Source organism: Mesocricetus auratus, unplaced genomic scaffold (assembly GCF_017639785.1).
Source record: "Mesocricetus auratus isolate SY011 unplaced genomic scaffold, BCM_Maur_2.0 Super-Scaffold_100008, whole genome shotgun sequence".
NCBI classification, from domain to species: domain Eukaryota; kingdom Metazoa; phylum Chordata; class Mammalia; order Rodentia; family Cricetidae; genus Mesocricetus; species Mesocricetus auratus.
The window spans coordinates 33970250-33992865 of record NW_024429192.1 but is presented as its reverse complement, the minus strand read 5'-3'; the positions used below and the strand labels follow the sequence as shown (position 1 = coordinate 33992865).

The following is a 22616-nucleotide window of genomic DNA, read 5'->3' as shown; positions in this document are numbered from 1 at the left end:
TTGAAAACTGTAAAATTATTATTACATCTATTAATGAGTAGAAAATGATGTTTAGATTTATGCATGCAGTAATCATGATTAGCCATTGTCACTATGTTGTGAAGATGTCCCAAAATATCGTCTTAACCCTCAGAAACCATCTCCATTTGCTAATCAGTCCTCAATCCATCAACTCTCCAGGCTCTGATAATTACATATTTACTTTTCTGTGTGCCTCATTCTTTTAGATTCTAAATTTAAGTGAGACTAAGTAATACAGGTTTTTCTGGGTTATGTTATTTCACTTGGTATGTATCTCATATCATCCATTGTTTTCTAAATGAAAGAATTTACATCTTTTGAACAGTAACCTTTTTGTGTGCTCACCTCATTTACTTTGTCAATCCACCCATTAGTGGGCATGTAGGACACTTAACTACATTGGGCATTGTAAAGGATACTGGAGTGGATATGGCAAGGCAGACATCTGGAGTAATAACATTATATATATACTTGTTATATTTTGAGCTGGTACCATCCTGACTTGGAGATTTTGCCTTTAAAATGTTGATCAAATAAATATTCTTATTATTAATTTCCTCACTTTCAAAGTTACTAATGTGTAGCTACAATGTATCCAGAGAGACAAATGGGAGAATGGAATGGAGGAAGCTCTTGTTAATGGTGACAGATGACAAAGACACATGTAATGGTGACCTTAATTGTTTGGGTGATTGTTTTATTTATTCATAAATAATGGTGCCCATTTCTTTTGCAACACTCCTCTTTTGGGGAAGCAAAAATGAGATGTATACTGTTCAATGGAAATTTAACTCTATATACAAAACAACTTCTACACCACATTTAAGTTGACATAAAGAAGAAGAACAGCCAGTCATATAAATGGAGTAAATGAGAGGCAAATACTAGCAGGGTTAGTCCATTTTAAAGAGATTACTTCCATTTTTAATGATAATTATAACATTTCATAGCAGAATGCCTCAAACTGTAGCATTATTCTACAGATATTTCCTTCCTTACAAAAATACCACGGTGAAATCTGAGCAAGTAAACACTATTCCATCTCCAGTGTTTACAAATTACCATCTACAAGATTGCATTTGGTCTTTTCTTTTTCAAGAATCTGATTGTTCGTGCATTAATTGCAATCTGGTTGCTGTAACAGAATATGCTATACCATCAACTTAAGAGGGAAAGGATAGTTCATGGTTCACAGTTCCATGGTGACACAGTCCTTCATGGCAGGGAGGTCAAAGCAGTAGGAGTCTCAAGCAGCTGGCACATTGCACCCCTAGTCAGGAAACAGCAATTACAAAGAGTAAGGCCAGGCTAGAACGTCTCCAAAGACTATTTCCCATGAACAGTTTCTTCCAGCAAAGTCTGCGCATTCTAAAAGTTCCATGACCTTTCCAAATAACAACAGCTGGAACCAAGGATTCAAACCCACGACCCATGGTGAACATTTCCCATCAAACCAAAGCATTCCAGCCCTGGTCCCCATTTGCTCATGTCTTGATCAGTCCCAGTACTGGTCAAAAGTCCAAAATCTGAATGTAGATTCTTAACTAATGTAGGTAACATCCTAGTTGTGACCCTGTCCCAGTAAATAAAGTTATCTACTTCTATCATTCAGTGACAAAAGGATATCACTCCCATTCTAATGAGAAAAATGACCATAGAGGAAAAATTGCACCAAAGCAAGGCCAGTATCCAGCAGGACTAAAACCAAACCATGCAGCTCCATGTGCAGTCTATAACTTGAAAGGGAATCATCTCAGCTGCAAGAACTGGGAAGCCTCATATCCACAACCCTGCTGCCTGTGGCACACACAGCCTTTCTGCTGCACCAGCTCAGTTCTATGTGTGCAGCTTCTCTCAGCAGATGTCCCACGGTTCTGGAACTTTCCACTCCCTGGAGTCTCCAATGCTTGGCCTTTATAGCATCATTCTGAGTGCTCTCAGAACCTTCTTACATAGATTCTGAACTGGCCACACATTGTCTGTACAAACAAAGATAATTGCATGACTTCCCCTCAGTTTTAAAACTTTCATTCCTTAGAAAATGGTACCATAAGAATGATACTGGCAAGTTCTGCTGCCAGCATGAGACGTATTCTGTACACTTGCACCACAATTCAATTAGCATTAGTGTTTCCTAGAAACACTCTGCTAGGCAGTTGCTTTCTAGGATCAAGAAACTACTTCTTCACTGGGAGCTTAAGCTCTCTGGACTCATTCATATTTGTATTTCTCACAAGTTGGAGTCTTTGATGGGTGAGCTTTTTCTCCCTCAAGGCAACTTTCTTAGTCTTTCAGTGCAGAGAACCAGGTTTGCCTTCAATGGAACTAATTCCTTTATCTATTAGAGATACTACATGCATACCCCATGTTGAAAATTCCATCTTATTGACACACTTTCCTTACCATAATCCTGTTTTTATATCTCTTTTTACTGGCTATTACTCTACTGCCCCTCCCATCTGCCCACCTCTAATTATAAATCTAATTAAAAACAGAAAATTAACCACAACACAACCTGAACACTGTTCTCACTTAAAAATTTTGCTATGGAATGTATTAGGGCAGTAATTTTCAATTCAGTCTCCAGCCAGTGTTTAGAGGTACCACAAGATTCTTTGTCACAGTATACCTGAGAGACCTCTAGGCCATCCCTACTCTCCTCTGTAGCATCATGAGACAGGTTTAGAAGTCCAGAATCTTTTATCTACCTCCTGACTTTACAAACTCACATGACTTTTTAAGATCTGTTTCTGGAAGTCAAGGGTTTCTCTTGCCCAAAGTTTCAAACTATAAGAACCACAGGTCGGGGCAATCACAAAAACAACACTACCTGGTGCCAATCTTCTGTCTGAGCTACTTTATGCAAAAGGTAAAGCATGGATTAGGGTTTGCAGTTCCTGAAGAATACAATCCCGATGGCCGAGCTTAAAGCATCAGATACATTGAATCCACACTCAGGAAGCAGAGCAAAAATGAGAAGTGGGGTGGGGCTTTAGGGAGGCAAGGCCTGCTTGTGCTGGCCCACCTCCTCAAGCAGGGCCCCCATCTCTTAAAAATTCCATAACCTTCTCAAACAGTGACACCAGATGGGAACTATGTAACCAATGTGAAAGCCTATGATACCATTTCACATTCAATATAACAGTTTTGACATTTTCCTTCAAAAGTTTGTGCATAGTATAACCATGTGTTCAAATATTCTACATTCTGGTTTTTGCAGCTGATACTGTTCAACTTGTTTCCCTCTTTCTCATATTGTTTCAATATCCAAAGAAATTATGAACAAGAATATTCTTTACTAATGCCGTTGATTTCATGTGGCTCATGACATGAAGCACAGTGCACCTGTTCACATTACTCCCAACGACATTCACTTGGAGATCTTGGCTAGAAGATGCACCCCGATGCCTGATTCACAGACAAAGAAATATGTGAACACAAAAGATAGGCACAGGTAGCAAAAGGACAAAGAATTTATAAGAATTTTAAAATTGTTTTCTCATGCTCCATGAAAAAAAATGCTCGTGTTCATTTTCAATACTTTAACTTTGAGAACTTTAAATGAATGTAACGTGAATATTTATCTCTTCTAGATTACTCATGAATCTCATGAAATACCCCATTTAAGTGCATGAGTGTTATTCCTTATCATGCATTGCATAAGTATTATTTAATTATTTAAAGGTAATATAATTATAGATATTTAAATAATTTGAATGTACATTCCTCGAGAGTTGTTTAAAAGGGGAAAATAGGTTTTAAAGTCATCATTTACACAGCCTATGCTTGCTTTCAAACTTAAAAATAAATTTGAATGTATTTAATATAGACATTAAACGCCAAACTTTCCAGTCAAAAGGAGAAATTAATGAAATAACTTCCACAGTGAGTATGACTTTCAAAATAACAAACAACAGGATTTAACTTTTAAGACCCTCTTACAAATTTTACAATTATAATATTAAGACAGCCATTCATAGTCTAAATGTTCATTTTTTAATGTCACAATACATAAGTTTTCAATCATGTGCAAAACAAGGATCAAATTTATTTTGCATTTCAAAAGAGAGAATCAGGAGTAAAACAGACTTTGGATTTTATAATGATTATCATTTTATGACATTTTTCAGAGCACCCAAAACTTCCTTGTTTCTCAAGCTGTAAATAAAAGGGTTTAGCAGAGGAATTACAACTGTGTAGAACAGTGAATACATTTTATCCTGTTGTTTACCTGGACCAGACCCATGACTCACATACATGAAAAGGAGAGTGCCATAGAACAAAGAGACAGAGAGCAGGTGGGCACTGCAGGTGAAGAAGGCTTTCTTTCTGCTCCTATCAGACTTCATGTTCAGGACAGCAAACAGGACACGGGCATAAGAGACTAAAATAGTCACAGAGGTACTGATTTGTATGGAAGAAGCGCAAATAAAAATTATCAATGTATTAAGAGACGGATCTGTACAAGAAATTGTATAGAGTGGCAAGATTTCACAGTAAAAATGGTCAATTATATTGGACTTACAGAAAGTTAATCTAAATAATAACCCTACATTAAGTCCACAGTTTACAAAACCAACTATATATGACATACTTATTAACACAGTGCAGAGTCTTTTGGACATCACAACTACATAGTGCAAAGGGTTGCATATGGCTACATAGCGGTCATAGGCCATCGCTACTAGAAGGAAAATTTCTGTGGTTGCACTGATACAAAAAAAGTAATACTGAGCAAAACATTCACCCAGGGTTATAATGTCATTCTGATGTAAAAGTGTCATAAGCATTTTTGGGGTCACTGTGGTTGAAATACAGGCATCAGCAAAGGCTAAATTTCCAAGGAAAAAGTACATTGGACTGTGAAGATGGGGGTCCTTCCAGATGAGAAAGATTAAGCCAAGGTTGCCCACCATGGTGATGACATAGATGAGGAAGAACACGAGGAAGAGGGGGACTTGCAGGTCTGGACGATCTGTTATTCCTCTGAGAACAAACTCAGTCAGCAGGGTCCTGTTTCCTTTCATCACACCCGCTCAGGCTGCTCACTGCAGAGATGAGACAAAGAAAAGATGTCCAAGCCTCAAGGAGAATAGGATCATACTGTAGTCCATGTTCCTACATGTCAGATATTCCTTAGTAAACATGAATGAAGTGTACTGTTTCTCCTTCTGAAGACTTCCAGAAATAAGAAACATTTTCTGAACAATTTTGATGTATATATTTTATAACATGCAATTACCTAAAAAGGAACTGAGGAGGCCAGGGACACTGATTTACATGGTATTATGCACATTGGCCTAAATAACTATAAATCATGTACAATTTGTTAAATATTTAGGTAATGTTTAATTTACATGTATTTATAACATAACTTTTATGCAAAAATTTAGTATGATGAAAATACACTTTATATTAAAATATTTTAAAAGAAGCTCAAGTTGGAAAGTCTCACTATATGAAGTGTTGCTTTACATAAGGACATTTTCATTCCCATTTGCAATGGATTTTGAATATGATAACACTCCCCAGGTTTCTCTCCCTTCTCTGTAATGTTTCTCTTTCATTCTCAAATGGCATCATCCTACATTTGTTTTATATATATATATATATATATATATATATATATATATATATCTTTCAAGTGTTCTTATATGGGGTGAAAATGGACTGTGCCTTTGATATTAGCTATATTTGTAGGTCTGTCATTTTAAAACATAAACAGCTCAAGTAATAAGATGGTAATTTACAATATTTTGTCCCTTCTATCCTTTTCAGGTATGCTACCTGATTATACATTTATAAGAACAACCACAAATTTTGAATACAAATTTTCATGGTTTTTTTCAGCAAAATAAATTTAAAGAAGCTTCTATTCATGCCTCATGGGGTTAAGACACTGGAGTTAAAATATTATAATTTTTAGATTGTAACAAAGATCCTGTTGTTCATATGTTAATCTATTATGTTAAAATCACTTTCATTTTAAGTTAAAACATATGCAAACATGTGTATACAATTTGCTTAAATGTTAAAGGCAGATTGAAGAAACAAAATTTAAACATGCCTCTGTAGAAAATTGCCCTGTAAATTTAGAATGTCTTTTAATATTTCAGTTTCCCATGGTATTAAAGCGATTTTAACAATGTCACTGGTTTTCCTGAGTCTTTAATTTCTTGATGGAGATTGTTAAATTAAATGTTCTGTTTAACATTCTAAAACACATCACTATAGAATCAGTGATCAGTGTCCCCAATATCTCTTTGTTCAGCTTAAGTGATAGATAGATAGATAGATAGATAGATAGATAGATAGATAGATGATAGATAGATAGATAGATGGATTTAAGTAGGTGAAACATGAAGCTATCTAATTTACAATGACCATAAAAATAACATGCAAGATTATATCATCAAGCCACTTGTACCCATGAGTATAATCAGTCAGGGAAGTGGGACCAGATCCTGGATACAGCAGGGAGAACATTCAAGTTTGGACCACATTACTTTGCTTCTGTAATGATAGATATGCACAATTTGGAGATGTGGCTGTTTGTATATTTGTATTTCTGTATTGTTCATATAAAGTTGGAGCTGATCACTTAGAAATATCGGGTTTCATGGGCCAATCATCCAATGAAGTATTAAGACAAGGCCAGCCGGATAGATTTCCTACCAACATGGATTTTTACTTTTTTTTAATTTTAGTAGTCATACAGAATTAGCTAACAGCTCCATTCCAGAATCTGTTATTTGAACAACTGTTTTTCCCAAAGCACTGTCTTATTTTTTCTTTTTTAAAATAAACTTTAATTTTAAATAGCTTGCTTCATGTGTCAATCCCAGTTCCCTCTCCATCCCCTCCTGCCACAAGCCCCCCCCACCATCTCTCCCAGCCTCCCACCCTATCCCCACTTCCTTCCACATAGGGGATATCTGGAGTCTGTCATTTCACTCAGGTCAGTCAGGGTCCAGGCCCTCCCCTCAGACTCCAGGCTGAGAGAGCATCCCTCTTTGTGTTGTTATGGACACACGAAATCTATTTGTATGCCAGGGATAAACGCTGATATACTGCCCAGGCCCCATAGCTTGCCAGGCCTCCTCACTGACTCTCACACTCAGGGGTCTGGATCAGTCCCATGCTGGCCTCCCAGCTGTCGGTCTGGGGTCCAAGAGCTCCCCTGTTCAGATCATCTGTCTCTGCTGGTTTCACCAGCCCATTCTTTGCCCATTTGCTCATATATGGATTTTAGACATGGATCAGGGGAGTACCAGTCTGCAATTCCACTGACAGAGAGTCTGGGAAACAGGAAAGAACCTAAGAGAGATATGCATGGTACCTCAGAGAAGTGGAATGAGGCAAGAGCTTCTGAACAGATTGGGAAAACTGCAGGGAGTTGGGGGGGGGGGTGAGTGGGAACTGTCTTATTTTTTAAAGGAGTGGAAAAAGAGATCATTTTAAAGGAATAGGCAAGAAACAATTCAGGCACGGAAAATATGTAGTTGAACTAAAACATTGTCCAGAAATTTGCACATGAGAACTTTTGTCCTGCTTGTGCCAATTAAATAAATAAACTGCCCTGTGGGATTCATTCACCTCCATTTTACTGTGAATAGGAAGAGAAATTTTTAGAGTTTATTGGACACTAAAACACAATAGGTGAGAATTGGGTTATGTTTGTCAAAATTATTAAATATTCCACAGTCTCACCTCAAAAAACATAAGATGTCCTTTGTTTTATATTTTCCAGGCATTTATCATGAAACTAATGCTGTTTTGTGGGGGGACTCTTCCTTTCTTCGTATTCCCAGGATTCCCAAGGAATTCAATAACCAGGTCAGGAAGCCGGCACAGCTGGCACAAGAAGCCACACTGTCCAGGAGCCACAAATACATCTTGACTATGGCAATTTCCAAAGTAAAAGTCAGAAACAGTAATTTTGCTTAATAAGAATCAAAAAATAAAAGTCTACCACAGGGACTCTTACAATGTCACATGACTGAGCACTGATCTTTGGTGTATAAACACATAGCTGTGAGTCAACAGGGATTCAGAGAAAAGGAACAAAAGAACAAAATATTTCATTTAGCTTTTCAGGACTGTTGTATGATACATTTATTTAAAAATTTCCCATAAAACATATTACCACACTATTATATTTTCACACAAGTATTGATACATAATGAAAATTTTTTGGTAATGAAGTGTTTGAACTCTTAAAAATGACAATAAAATATTTTTCTCACCAAATTTCTATGTAAACATCTGCAGGCATGAATGTCACAAAACTTAAATCTCCATGAAGATATTCAAGCTTCAAGAACAAGACTGTTAGTGACAAGTGTCTTTCTCATGTCAATTCTCTGTAACAAAAGCAATTTGTAGGGGATATTTATTTCTTATCATCTTCAATCTTATTTGTAAATCCAATGCTAAAACTCCCTCAACACTACCAAAAACTCCCTACAGAATAAAGTCAATCTGCTGGGCATTGTTTTTTATCCAGCTAATTATTACTAACAAACCTATTGTAACTGGTCTTACATAGGTTTGCTACATTTCTGAAACACAAATATTAAAGATAAGTTATAGACAAAAGTATTTGCTCCATTGACATTCTTTAGATATTTGGATGCATTTGATTTACAGTCTTTATCAATCTTCAATTAATAATCATATTATAATGTTCAAGAAAATATCTTATTAATATGCACATTATATTTTAGTACTTACCTTTATGACAATTATCAAGCATTCTCATAACGTTTTCATAGTAAGCCACCATTTACTAATTCAGATTCAATCAATGGTGAAATTAATACTTTCACATCATTTTTCCACTGAGAATAAATTTTATTGAACCATATGGCATTTCCAGTATGAATACATTTCCCACATATAAAATCAACAAATTTCATGTGGCTTACTGTAATCAAATATCAGAACTATGTTTAAAGCAATGAAAATACATAAGACATAAAGATAACAAATTGCTTCAGTCACACTGATTACTGTTGAATACTGTTCAGCATTTTTATGATTACACCTCCCTCCTCCCCATGTATGTCTTTCCATTTGTGTATATAATATCAGCATATACTGTTAAATGCTGTGTGAATATGAATATACTTTCATAGCAAATTAAGTGAAATGTTTTCTAATTGCTTAACTTGAAAATTTGCAGGGTTAACCTTCCTCATTATTCATTCCCACACTTAAGACTCGGGGAACATTACAGAAGAAAGGGCAGATAATTCCTAAGAGCCAAAACATCAGGGAGTTTGCTGTGAGGATGTGTCTCCTAGTAATGACATAAGCAACATCCATATATTCCCACCAACTTTGTTAAGGATTTTTTCTCACATTTTTGGAACAATTCTCTGGGTATATTTTGATCATTTACATTACATATCCAAAAACAACACATTATTTTTATTCAAGCTAAAAATAAAATATATTTGTATGTATGCAGACGATAATATATCTATGCCTACATGAACATAGCACAAAATATTCCTGACCCACGCACATCCAGAAAAGTTATAACATTTTATAAAGAGGTATAAGTCACCTTAAACTTTATCGAAAACTGGAAAATTATGGTTACATCTATTTATAAGTACCAAATGATATTGAGATATATGCACACAGTAATCATTATTAACCATTGTCACTATGTTGTGAAGACGCCCCAAAATATCCCTTATCCCACAGAAAACTTCTCCCTTAGCAACCATTCCTTGGTCTGTCAACTCTCCAGGCTCCGATAATTGCATATTTACTCTTCTGAGTGTCTCCCTGTTTTAGATTCTGAATTTAAGTGAGACTAAGTAGCACAGGTCTTCTGGGCTGGGTAAGTTCATTGGTATGTCTTCCATATCATCTATGGATTTCCAAATGAAAGAATTTCTATCTTTTGAATAATATCCTTTTTGTAAGCTCACCTCATTTACTTTGTCAATCCACCCATTAGCAGACATGTGGGACACGTTACTACACTGGGAATTGTGAAGGATGCTGCAGTGGACATGAGAGTTCATACATCACCTCAGATCACTGATATAGTAGGGCTTCTTGAGTTTTTGTTTTTGTTTTGTTTTTTGAGCAAGTTCCATTTTGTTTGGACATACAAAGTTGTAGATTTTCCATGTAGGATGTTGACCAAATAATTAACCTTAATTTCGTCACTTGGATAGCCAAGTTACTGAGTACTTAAAATGTTTTCCAAAGAGTCAAGTGGGAGACTGAAAGGGTGATAGATGATAGAGACACATGTAAAGTGACCTGAAATGTATCGATGATTGTTTTACTTATTCATAAATGAGGCTACCAATCTCTTTTACACAAGAATAGAGTTTGAGGAGAGCAAAAAGGAAACAAATGCTGTTCACTGGAAATTTAATTTAACTCAGGACACAAAGAAACTTTTACACATAGTTCATTCCATGTTTAAGTGGACATGGAGAACAGAAAGTCATTTAGATGGACTAAATGAAGGGAAAATACCAGCAGGGGTAATCCATTTTAAAGAGATCGTTTCAATTTTTAATAATTATAACATTTTACAGTTGAATGCATCAGACAGAAACATTGAGCCACAGACATTTCCTTCCTAACTACAATATAACTTTGAGGTCTGACCAGGCTAACACTATGTCATCTTCTCTGGTGTTGATAACTTTCTTTTTACAAGATTACATTTGAGTCTTTTCTTTTTCAAGAATCTGTTTTTTAATAAAAACGGCATTAGTTAGGATATGGTTGCTGTAACAGAATATGCTAGACCATCCAGAATAGAGAAACCTATTAGTTCCATGGTGTTAAAATCCTTCATGTCAGGAAGGTCAAAGCAGAGTGAATTTGAAGCAACTGTTACATTGCACCTACAGTCAGGAAATAGAGGAAAAACAGAGTAGGGATGGGTTAGAAAACCTCACTATTACCAGTGACCAGTTTCTTCCAGCAAAGTCTGCACATCCTAAAAGTTCCATGATCTTTCCAAATAACACCAGCTGCAACCAAGGATTCAAACCCATGGTATATGGTGAACATTTCCCACCAAATCAAAACATTCCAGCTCTGGTTCCCATTTTTTTTCATGGTCTCCACTTGATACAAAGAGCATTTAGTATACATTTAAACACCCCATTGTCTTGATCAGTCCCAGTACTGGTCAAAAGTCCAAAATCTCAATGTAGATTCTTAACTAATAACAAACACAGGATAATTTCTTAACTGTGACCCTGACTCAGTAAATAAAAATTTTGAAGTTGTCTACTGATGGGAGATGTCATTCTCTAAATATGTTTCTTAAATTGGTTAATAAATAAAGCACTGCTGGCCAATAGGAACGCAAGATAGATGGGACTAGGAGAAGTGGAGGATTCCATGAGACATAGGCAGAGTGAGTCAACATGTAGAATACGAGAGGACTAACAGGTCTAGACCCTTTCTCTGGTAAGAGAAGACTACATGGAAATACTTAGATGACTAGAAATGGGTTACTTTAGACAGAGCTAGCCAATAAGAAGCCATAGTTAGTGACCAACAGATTTATAATTAATATAGGGTCTCTTGTGTTGTTTGGGGGCTGAAGTGACAGCGGGACCCATGCGGCTGATGGGAAAGAGTACATGTAACATAATGGCACCCAATGCGGGGCTAATACAGACTGCATCGACAAATGTTTCCCAAATATGACATAGAAATGAATGCTTTGCACTTGTATGGATTTTCATTTATTGATACAAATCTAAGGTCAATTTTGTGATATACATATTTCTCCTCATGTTAGGTATTGTGCTTATATAGCTCATTTAAAAATTTAATGTGCAATTAAATACATATTGTATATAGTCACCTGTAGAAATTTAGAGTTAGATTAGTTATGTCTACTAGATATACAGTGATGTATTCGAGATGGATAGATATTCTTCAAACCTTTCAAAGACCTACAAAATGTGGCATTTAAAATGGTTTAGGAGCTGGGCATTGGTGGTGCATGGCTTTAATCCCAGCACTAGGGAGGCAGAGGCAGGCGGATCTCTGTGAGTTCAAGACCAGCCTGGTCTACAGAGCGATTTCCAGGAGAGCCTACACAACAATACAAAGAAACTCTTTCTCAAAAAAAACAAAAATGAAAATAAAATGTGTTAGGGTTTTTTCATGACAGTGAGTCACAATTGTCCCTGGAAAAAGTAATTACTTCAGAGAGGAGGATGGGAATCGAAGAATCTTGTTATGGAGTTTGCTTTTGACATGGCAGAAATAGCCATTTGGGCAAGAAATTGTTCTTGCTTGGACAGTTTGTATGCTGTATAGACTGGACTTGTAGGACCTACAGGAAAGTGACTACTGAACTTGATGGGACAGTCCTGATGGGTTCCTGCTTCATGGAATGGTCTGCCAGACACTCTGCGGGACCCAGAGAAAAATGACTGACAAACTGCCAATGCAGGCAGACAGTTCAAAATTTCCTGCTTAAATTTTTTTCCTACTTCACTGAGTAGTCTGTTAGACACACTATGGCCTATAGGTGGAAGATGGATGCCCCAACATTTCAGAAGAGCTTCTGGTAACTGTCCAGGTAGTAAGATGTTTCTGTCAACTCTAGAGTTTATATAGTATCCTTCTGTGGTCTTTGATAGAGTTGAAGACAGATAGTAACAGTTTAGTTGCCTTAGTTAGGAGTAAAAGTAAGTTACATATAAGACTTTAGACTCACAAGGATAGGATAGATGATGGAATATTTTCTTTAAATCTTGCTAAATGTTAATGAACTAAATAACTATAGTTCCTACTTGATAAGTGATTTGCTATATGTAATTTTACTATGTTAAAGTTAAAACCTTTCTTTTTATTTAGACACAAAAGAGGAGATGATGAGAGATGTCATTCTGTAAATATTTTTCTTTTATTGGTTAATAAATAAAGCAATATTGGCCAATAGGGAAACAAGATAGGTGGGGCGAGGAGGAGTAGAGGATTCTGTGAAACATAAACAGAGTGAGTCACCATGTAATACCTGAGAGGACTAACAGGTCAGGACCCTTTCTCCAGTATCAGAAGACCACATGAAAATACTTAGATTATTAGAAATCTGTTAATTTAGACAGAGCTAGTCAATAAGAAGTCATAGTCACTGGCCAAACGATTTATAATTAATATAGTGTTTTCTGTGTTACTTGGAGGCTGAAGTAGCAGTGGAACCCAGGCAGCTAGTGGGAAAGAGTACAGTCACTGAGTGACAGAAGGTAATCATTCCCTTTCTAATGAGAAAAATGACCATTGAGGAAACATTGCACCAAAGCAAGGCCAGTGTCCAGCAGGACCAACACCAAACCCTGCAGCTCAATGTGCAGCCTATAACCTGAAAGGGAATCATCTCAGCTGCAAGGACTCGGAGGCCTCATCTCCACAACCCTGATGCCTGTGGCACACACAGCCTTTCTGCTGCACCAGCCCAGTTCTACGTGTGCAGCTTCTCTCAGCAGATGTATCACAGTTCTGATACCTCCTATTCCCTGGGGCCCCCAACTTTCCACTCCCTGGAGTCTCCAATGCTTTGCCTTCATAGCTTCACACAGAGTGCTCTCAGAACTTCCTTATATGGCTCCTGAGCCTGCCACACATTGTATATACAGAGATGCTTGCCACGACTCCCCCTCAGTCTTGCAACTTTCATCACAGTGGTGATGCTGGCAAGTTCTGCTGTCGGCTTTAGATGTAGCCATTACCCATTGCATCACGGTTGTTTTAACCTCTTGCTTTTGAGGAAATACTCTGCTAGGCCATTACTTTACAGGATCAATATAGTATTTCTTTGTTGTGAGCTTAGGTTTTCTGATTTGAAATATATTTGTATTTTGATAAGTTTAAATCTTTGATGGATGGGCCTTTATTCCATTCAAGGCACTTTTCTTACTGTCCCAGTGTGGAGGACCAGGTTTCAGTTAGATGGAGCTAATTCCACTATTAATTATAGATGCCACGTAGTATACCTCATTTTGTTGGAAATTTCTATCTTACTCTCACATTCCTTATTTCCTTACCATAGTCACATTGTACATCTTTTACTCATTTCTCTCTCTCTCTCTCTCTCTCTCTCTCTCTCTCTCTCTCTCTCTCTGTCTCTCTCTCTCACTCTGTCTCTCACTCTGTCTCTCTCTGTCTCTCATTCTGCTGTCTCTCTCTTATACTCTCTGTCTCTCTCCACTCTCTGCCTCTGTCTCTGTCTCTATCTCTCTCTCCCTAGCTCTCTTGCTCTCCATTTCTGAATGAGAACAGTTACAAAACAAATAGCCACAACACAACCTGAATGCTCTCCTAAGTTAAAATTTCTACTATAGAATATATTAGAGCTGTACTTTTCAATTCAGTCTCTCTCCTGTATTTAGAGGTACCACAAGATTCTTTGTCACAATATACCTGAGAGACCTCAAGATCATCCTTACTCTCCTCTATAACATCATGAGTTAGACTTTAAAATCCAGTATCTTTTCTCTACCTCCTGAAATTACAAACCCCAATTAGAATGGCCCATTAAGCTCGGCTTGTATCAGTCACGGGCTTCCCTGGCCCAAAGTTTCAAACTGTCCCATCTTCCTGCTGCAAAGGAATCCTGAAGAGCTAAGAACCACAAGGTCAGGACAATCACAGCAACAACACTACATGGTGCCAATCTTCTGGCTGGGCTACTTTATGCAAAAGGTAATGCATGAACTAGGGTTTGAGGGTTTGAGGTTCCTGGAGAATACAGCCCCTGTGGCCAAGCTTAAAGCAGCAGGCACATTGCATCCACACTCAGGAAGGAGAGCAAAATGAGAAGTGAGGTGGGGCTATAGGAATTCGAGGCCTGCCCTTGTTGGCCCACCTCCTCAAGCAGGGCCCCCACCTCTTAAAATTTCCAGTCTTCCCAAACACTGACACCAGATGGGAAATAAATGTCCAACATGAGAGCCTGAGAGGCCTATTCACATTCACTATAACAGTTTTGTTCCTTTACCCTTCAAAGTTTGTGTGGATAGTATAGCCATGTTTTCACATATTATACATTGTGGGATTTGAATTTTATACTGTTAAACTCATTTCCCTCTTTCCATAAGCAGTCCTGGCAAGAATATTCCTGAATGATGCTGTGTAATTCATGTGGCTCAAGACATGAAACACTGCACGTGCTCAGCTTCCTCTTAATGACATTTACTTGGGGATCTCGGCTAGAAGATGCACCCAGATGTCTGATTCAGAGCCAAAGAAGTATGTGAAAACAAAAGACAGGCACAGGGAGCAAAAAGACAGATGTTTTGTAACAGTTTAAATTTTTCTATTGTGCTCCAAGAAAAAAAAGCTCATTTCCATTTTTTTCTTTTTTAATATTTTATTTATTTAACTTTTTACACATATTATTCTCAGTTCCCTTTCCCTCACTTCCTCCCTCAGCCCCCCAATCCCCATCTCACTCCATCTCCTTTCCACTCCCCAGAGAGGGTAAGGCCTTCCATGAGGAATTTTCAGAGTCTGTCATATCATCCCAGGCAGCATTGTATAGATTTAGCTTCTTTGTCAAAAATCAGGTGTTCAAAGGTTTGTGGGTTGATATCAGGGTCGTCGATTCGATTCCATTGGTCTACCTGTTGGTTTACTGTAAACTGCTTTTATTATGTTCAGGTATGATCTCTCTAGGACCTTTATCATGAAGGGGTACTGGATTTTGTCAAAGGCTTTTTCAGCATCTAGTTAGATGATCATGTGGTTTTTCCTTTGCAGTTTGTTATATAGTTGATTACATTGATAGATTTTCATATGTTGAACCATCCCTGCATCCCTGGGATGAAGCCTACTTGATCATGCTGGATGAATTTCCTGATGTGTCCTTGAATTCAACTTTCTAGTATTTTATTGAGTATGCCTGCTTCTCAGGGCCACATGGAACCTTCTCTAAAATTGAGGACATAATCGGAAACAAAGTAAACCTCCAAAGGTACAAAAAAATCAGAATAACACCCTGTATCTTATCAGACCACTATGCTTTAAAATTAGAATTCAACAACAACACAAATCGCAGAAACCCTACGAACTCATGGAAATTGAACAATGCAGAATTGCACCATCCCTCGGTCAAGGAAGAAATAAAAAAGAAATTAAAGACTTCTTGGAATTCAATGGGAATGAAGATACAACTTACCCTAACTCGAGGGTAACTAAGTGCCCACATGAAGAAACTGGAGAACAGTCACACTAGAGAATTAATAACACAACTAAATGCTCTAGAACAAAAAGAAGCAAACTCACCTATTATGAGTAGATACCAGGAAATAACCAAATTGAGAGATGAGCTCAATAAAGTAGAAACCAGGAAAACATTGCAAAGAATCAATGAAACAAAGAGTTGGTTCTTTGAGAAAATCTACAAGATAGACAAACCTTTATCCAAACTCACCAAAAGGCAGAGAGAGAGCATGCTAATTAACAAAATCAGAAATGAAAAGGGGGGCATAACAACAAACACTAAGGAAATCCAGAGAATCATTAGGACATACTTTAAAAACCTGTACTCCACAAATGTAAAGGATATAGATGATTTTTCTGGATAGATATCACTTGCCAAAATTAAATCAAGAACAGATAAGCAATATTAATAGATCTATAGCCCCTAATGAAATAGAAGCAGTCATCAAAAGTCTCCCACCCTCAAAAAAAACCCAGGCCCAGATGGCTTCAGTGCAGATTTCTACCAGAAATTCAAAGAAGAGTTAATTCCAATACCCCTCAAAGTGTTCCACACAATAGAAGCAGGAGGTTCGCTGAAAAACTCTTTTCACAAGGATACAAATACCTTGGTACCCAAGCAACACAAAAAACACAACTAAGAAAGAGAACTACAGACCAGTTTCCCTCATGAACATTTATGCAAAAATACTCAATAAAATACTAGCTCATTTCCATTTTAATACTTTATCACTGAGAACTTTCAACAAATGTGACACAGATATTAACCACTTTCAGAATACTCTTAAATCTCAAGAAATAACCCCCTTTAATTGCATGGGTGGTATTCCTTATCACATGGTGCATAAGTAATATTTACCTATGCACTGATAATGTAATTACAGATTATTTAAATGTCTTAAAAGTACTTTCTTTCCAAACCTAAGAATAATAGGTATAGAAGAAGGAGAAGAAATCCACCTCAAAGGGGCAGAAGGCATATTCAACAAAATCATAGAAGAAAACTTTCCCAACCTTAAAGACATGCCAATGAAGGTACAAGAAGCCTACAGAACACCAAATAGAGTGGACCACAAAAAATAAATCCCCTTGCCACATAATAATCAAGACCACAAACATACAGAATAAAGAAAGAATATTAAGATCAACTAAGGAAAAAGGTCAAGTAACATATAAAGGCAGACCTATCAGAATTACACCTGATTTCTCCATGGAAACTCTGAAAGCCAGAAGGTCATGGATAGATATTCTACCTACACTAAGAGACCATGGATGCCAGCCCAGACTACTATACCCGGCAAAGCTCTCAATCACTATAGACGGAGAAAACAAGATATTCCATGACAAAACTAGATTCAAGCAATATGTGTCCACTAACCCAGCCCTACAGAAAATTTTGGAAGGAAAACTCCAACCCAAGGAAGCTAATTACAACCAGAAAAACATAGGCATTAGAGAATCCCTCTCTACCAAGAGCCAAAAGAACAAAGGGGTGAAATTCCACACATAATTCCACCAACAACAACCACTGCAAATCGAAGAAGGATGAGCAATCAATGGTCATTAATATCCCTCAATATTAATGGCCTTAACTCACCCATAAAAAGACACAGACTAGCAGAATGGATTCGAAGACAGAACCCTTCCTTCTGCTGCATACAAGAAACACACCTCACCCTCAAAGACAGACATTACCTGAGAGTTAAAGGTTGGGAAAAAATTTTTCAATCAAATGGACCCAAGAAACAAGCAGGGGTAGCAATCCTAATATCTAACAAACTGGACTTTAAAATAAAATCAATCAAAAGAGATGAAGGAGGTCATTACATACTCATCACAGGTGAAACCCACCAAGATGAAGTGTCTATCCTGAATATCTATGCCCCAGATACAAAGGCATCCACATTCGTTAAAGAAACATTATTAGAACTTAAATCTCATCTAAAGCCCCACACAGTTATAGTGGGAGATTTCAACATACCACTCTCACCACTAGACAGGAATACCAGACAGAAACTCAACAAAGAAGCAAAGGGTCTAATAGAAGTAATGACCCAACTGGGATTAACAGATATCTATAGAACATTTCATCCACATAAAAAAGAATATACCTTCTTCTCACCACCACATGGAACCTTCTCAAAAATCGAACACATACTTGGCAACATATCAAACCTCAGCAGCTACCAAAAAATTGGAATAACTCCATGCATCTTATCAGACCACCATGCTTTAAAATTAGATTTCAACAACAACAAAAATTGCAGAAAACCTACAAACTCATGGAAATTGAATAATGCTCAACTGCACCATCCCTGGGTCAAAGAGGAAATAAAAAAAGAAATTAAAGACTTCCTCTAATTCAATGAGAATGAAGACACAACATACCCAAACCTATGGGACACTTTGAAAGCAGTGCTACGGGGGGAAGTTCATAGCGCTAAGTGCTCACATGAAGAAACAGGAGAACAGTTATACCAGAGAATTAACATCACAGCTGAAAGCTCTAGAACACAAAGAAGCAAACTCCCCCAGGAGGAGTAGACGCCAGGAAATAATCAAATTGAGGGCTGAAATCAATAAAGTAGAAACCAGGAAAACAATACAAAGAATCAATGCAATGAAGAGTTGGTTCTTTGAGAAAATCAACAAGATAGACAAACCTATGTCCAAACTTACCAAACCGCAGAGAGTGAACACGCAAATTAACAAAATCAGAAATGAAAAGGGGGACATAACAACAGACTCTGAGGAAATCCAGAAAATCATTAGGTCATACTTTGAAAACCTGTACTCCACAAAATTCGAAAATTTAAAGGAAATGGATGACTTCCTGGATAGCTATCACTTGCCAAAACTAAATCAAGAACAGATAAGCAATTTAAATAGACCTATAACCCCTATGGAAATAGAAGCAGTCATCAAAAGTCTCCCAACCAAAAAAAGTCCAGGTCCAGATGGCCTCAGTGCAGAATTCTACCAGAAATTCAAAGAACAGCTTATACCAATTCTTCTCAAAGTGTTCCACACAATAGAAGCAGAAGCGTCTTTGCCAAACTCTTTCTATGAGGCTTCAATAACCTTGATACCCAAGCCACACAAAGGTACAACTAAGAAAGAGAACTTAAGACCAATATCCCTCATGAACATTGATGAAAAATACTCAATAAAATACTGGCAAATCGGATCCAAGAACACATCAAAACAATCATTCACCACGATCAAGTAGGTTTCATCCCAGGGATGCAGGGATGCTTCAACATACGAAAATCCATCAACGTAATCCACCATATAAACAAGCTGAAAAACAAAAATCACATGATCATCTCAATAGACGCTGAAAAAGCCTTTGACAAAATCCAACACCCCTTCATGATAAAGGTCTTGGAGATACCTGGGATAACAGGGACATACTTAAACATAATAAAAGCTATATACAGTAAACCAACAGCCAACATCAAACTAAATGGACAGAAACTCAACGCAATTCCTCTAAAATCAGGAACAAAACAAGGCTGTCCACTCTCTCCATACCTTTGCAACATGGTACTTGAAGCTCTAGCTATTGTCATACGACAACAAAGGGGGATCAAGGGGATACAAATTGGGAAGGAAGAGGTCAAACTTTCACTGTTTGCAGACGATATGATAGTTTACATCAATGCCCCAAGGAACTCTACCAGGGAACTCTTACAGCTGATTAACACCTTCAGCAAAGTGGCAGGCTACAAGATCAACTCAAGAAAATCAGTAGCCCTACTATATACAGATGATAAAAGGGATGAAAAAGAAATCAAAGAAACATCACCCTTTACAATTGCCACAAACAACATAAAATACCTTGGGGTAACACTAACCAAACAAGTGAAAGACTTGTATCACAAGAACTTTGAATTTTTAAGGAAAGAAATTAAAGAAGCCCTCAGAAAATGGAAAGATCTCCCATGCTCTTGGATAGGTAGGATCAATGTAGTAAAAATGGCAATCCTGCCAAAAGCAATCTACAGATTCAATGCAATCCCCATTAAAATCCCAGCACATTTCTTCACAGACCTTGAAAGAACAATAATCAATTTTGTATGGAAAAACAAAATACCCAGGATAGCCAAAACAACCCTGTTCAACAAGGCAATGTCTGAAGGCATCACCATCCCTGACCTCAAGCTCTATTATAGAGATATAGTCCTGAAAACAGCTTGGTATTGGCACAAAAATAGACAGGTAGACCAATGGAATCGAATTGAAAACCCGGGCATTGACCCACATACATACGAACATCTGATCTTTGACAAAGAAGCTAAAAATATACAATGGAATAAAGAAAGCATCTTCAACAAATGGTGCTGGCATAATTGGAGACTGGCATGTAGAAGAATGCGGATTGATCCATGTTTATCGCCATGCACAAAACTTAAGTCCAAATGGATCAAAGACCTCAACATAAATCCAGCCACACTGAACCTCTTAGAAGAGAAAGTGTGTGGTACCCTTGAACGAATTGGTACAGGAGACAGCTTCCTGAACATAATACCAGTAGCACAGACAGTGAGATCAACAATTAATAAATGGGACCTACTGAAACTGAGACGCTTCTGTAAGGCAAAGGACACAGTCAGCAAGACAAAAAGGCAGCCCACAGAATGGGAAAAAATATTCACTAATCCCACATCTGACAGAGGGTTGATCTCCAAAATTTACAAAGAACTCAAGAAGCAAGTCTCCAAAACAGCAAAGGACCCAATTAAAAAGTGGGCTGCAGAACTAAATAGAGAGTTTTCAATAGAGGAGTCTAAAATGGCTGAGAGGCACTTGAGAAAGTGCTCAACATCCTTAGCCATCCGGGAAATGCAAATCAAAACAACTCTGAGATACCATCTCACTCCTGTCAGAATGGCTAAAATCAAAAACACTAATGACAATTTATGCTGGAGAGGATGTGGTGAAAGGGGGACACTCCTCCATTGCTGGTGGGAGTGCCAACTGGTTCAGCCACTTTGGAAATCAGTATGGAGATTCCTCAGAAAAATGGGAATAAACCTACCAAAAGACACAGCAACTCCACTCTTAGGCATATATCCAAAAGATGCCCATTCATACAACAAAGATGTCTGTTCCACTATGTTCATAGCAGCTTTATTTGTAATAGCCAGAACTTGGAAGCAACCTAGATGTCCCTCAACCGAAGAGTGGATAGAGAAAATGTGGTACATTTACACAATGGAGTACTATTCAGCAGAAAAAAACAATGGAATCATGAGATTCGCAGGCAAATGGATGACACTAGAAGAAACCATCCTGAGTGAGGTAACCCAGTCACAAAAAGAGAAACATGGCATGTACTCTCTCATATATGGGTTTTAGACATAGATCTGGGGAGTGCCTGCCTACAATCCTATGGCCAGAGAGTCTGGGAAACAGAAACTTCATTTAGTGGCTGATCGAAGAAGAGGCAGACTCCCTCGGTTAAGTACTGAGCTGAACTCAAGAAAGTCAGTAACAGAGAGGGAGGACTGATGATCAAAGGGATTAAGACTGGGCTGGTCTAACCCCCAGAAACAGCTGACCAGACAAAGGTTAACTCTTGAATCCCAGGCATCAGCCTGGGAATCCAGCATGGGACTGATCAAGACCCCCTGAATCTGGGTGTTAGTGAGGAGGCCTCGGTAATCTATTGAGCCTTGGGCAGCAGATCAGTACCCATCCCAAGTATACACACGGACTTTGGACTCCCATAGAACAATGTGAGGTGCACTCTCACCCTGAACTCTTGGGGAAGGGTCTAGGCCCTGCCCTATATGAAATGACAGACTATGAACACCCCCATGGAGGGCCTCACCCTCCCTGGGGGAATGAGGGGATAACTGGGGGGGGGGCTTGGGGGGAGGGCACAGGAGGTGGGGAGAGAAAGAGAGAGGGACCTGGAACTGACTTGTGAAGCAACCTTGTTTCTTATCTAAATTTAAACTGGAAAATAAAATTTTTAAAAAGTACTTTCTTCAAGAATGATAATGATTTTAAAGAGAAAAAAATATGTTTTAAACAAATCCTTTCACGGCCTAAGATTCCTTTTGATAAATATAAATTCAAAGATATTCAACATCTATCTTGAAAGCTAAAGTTTGTAAATAAATAAAGAAATTTGTAAAACTCACACTGACTATGGATTTCAAAACAACAAATAACAGGGATTAGCTCTTATAGTCCTCATTAGCTATTTTATAACCATGTTACTAAGATAGTCATTCACATCTAAATTTTTACTTTTAAATTAATGACAATTATGTGCCAGACACAGGAGTAAACATTATGATGCATTGCAAAAGGCACGAGACAGTATTAGAGCAGACTATGAAAGTTTCTGAAAATGA

General features: G+C 37.7%; 1 protein-coding gene across 1 annotated transcript; it reads right to left on the bottom strand.

Annotated features, from left to right (window-relative positions):
- Positions 1 to 4130: 4130 nt before the first annotated feature.
- LOC101822492 (olfactory receptor 5AC1-like) lies at positions 4131 to 5048 on the bottom strand. The gene has a single exon (XM_005076748.1). It carries the CDS (start codon positions 5046 to 5048, stop codon positions 4131 to 4133), a length of 918 nt encoding a protein of 305 aa, XP_005076805.1.
- Between the last annotated feature and the right edge of the window lie 17568 nt (positions 5049 to 22616).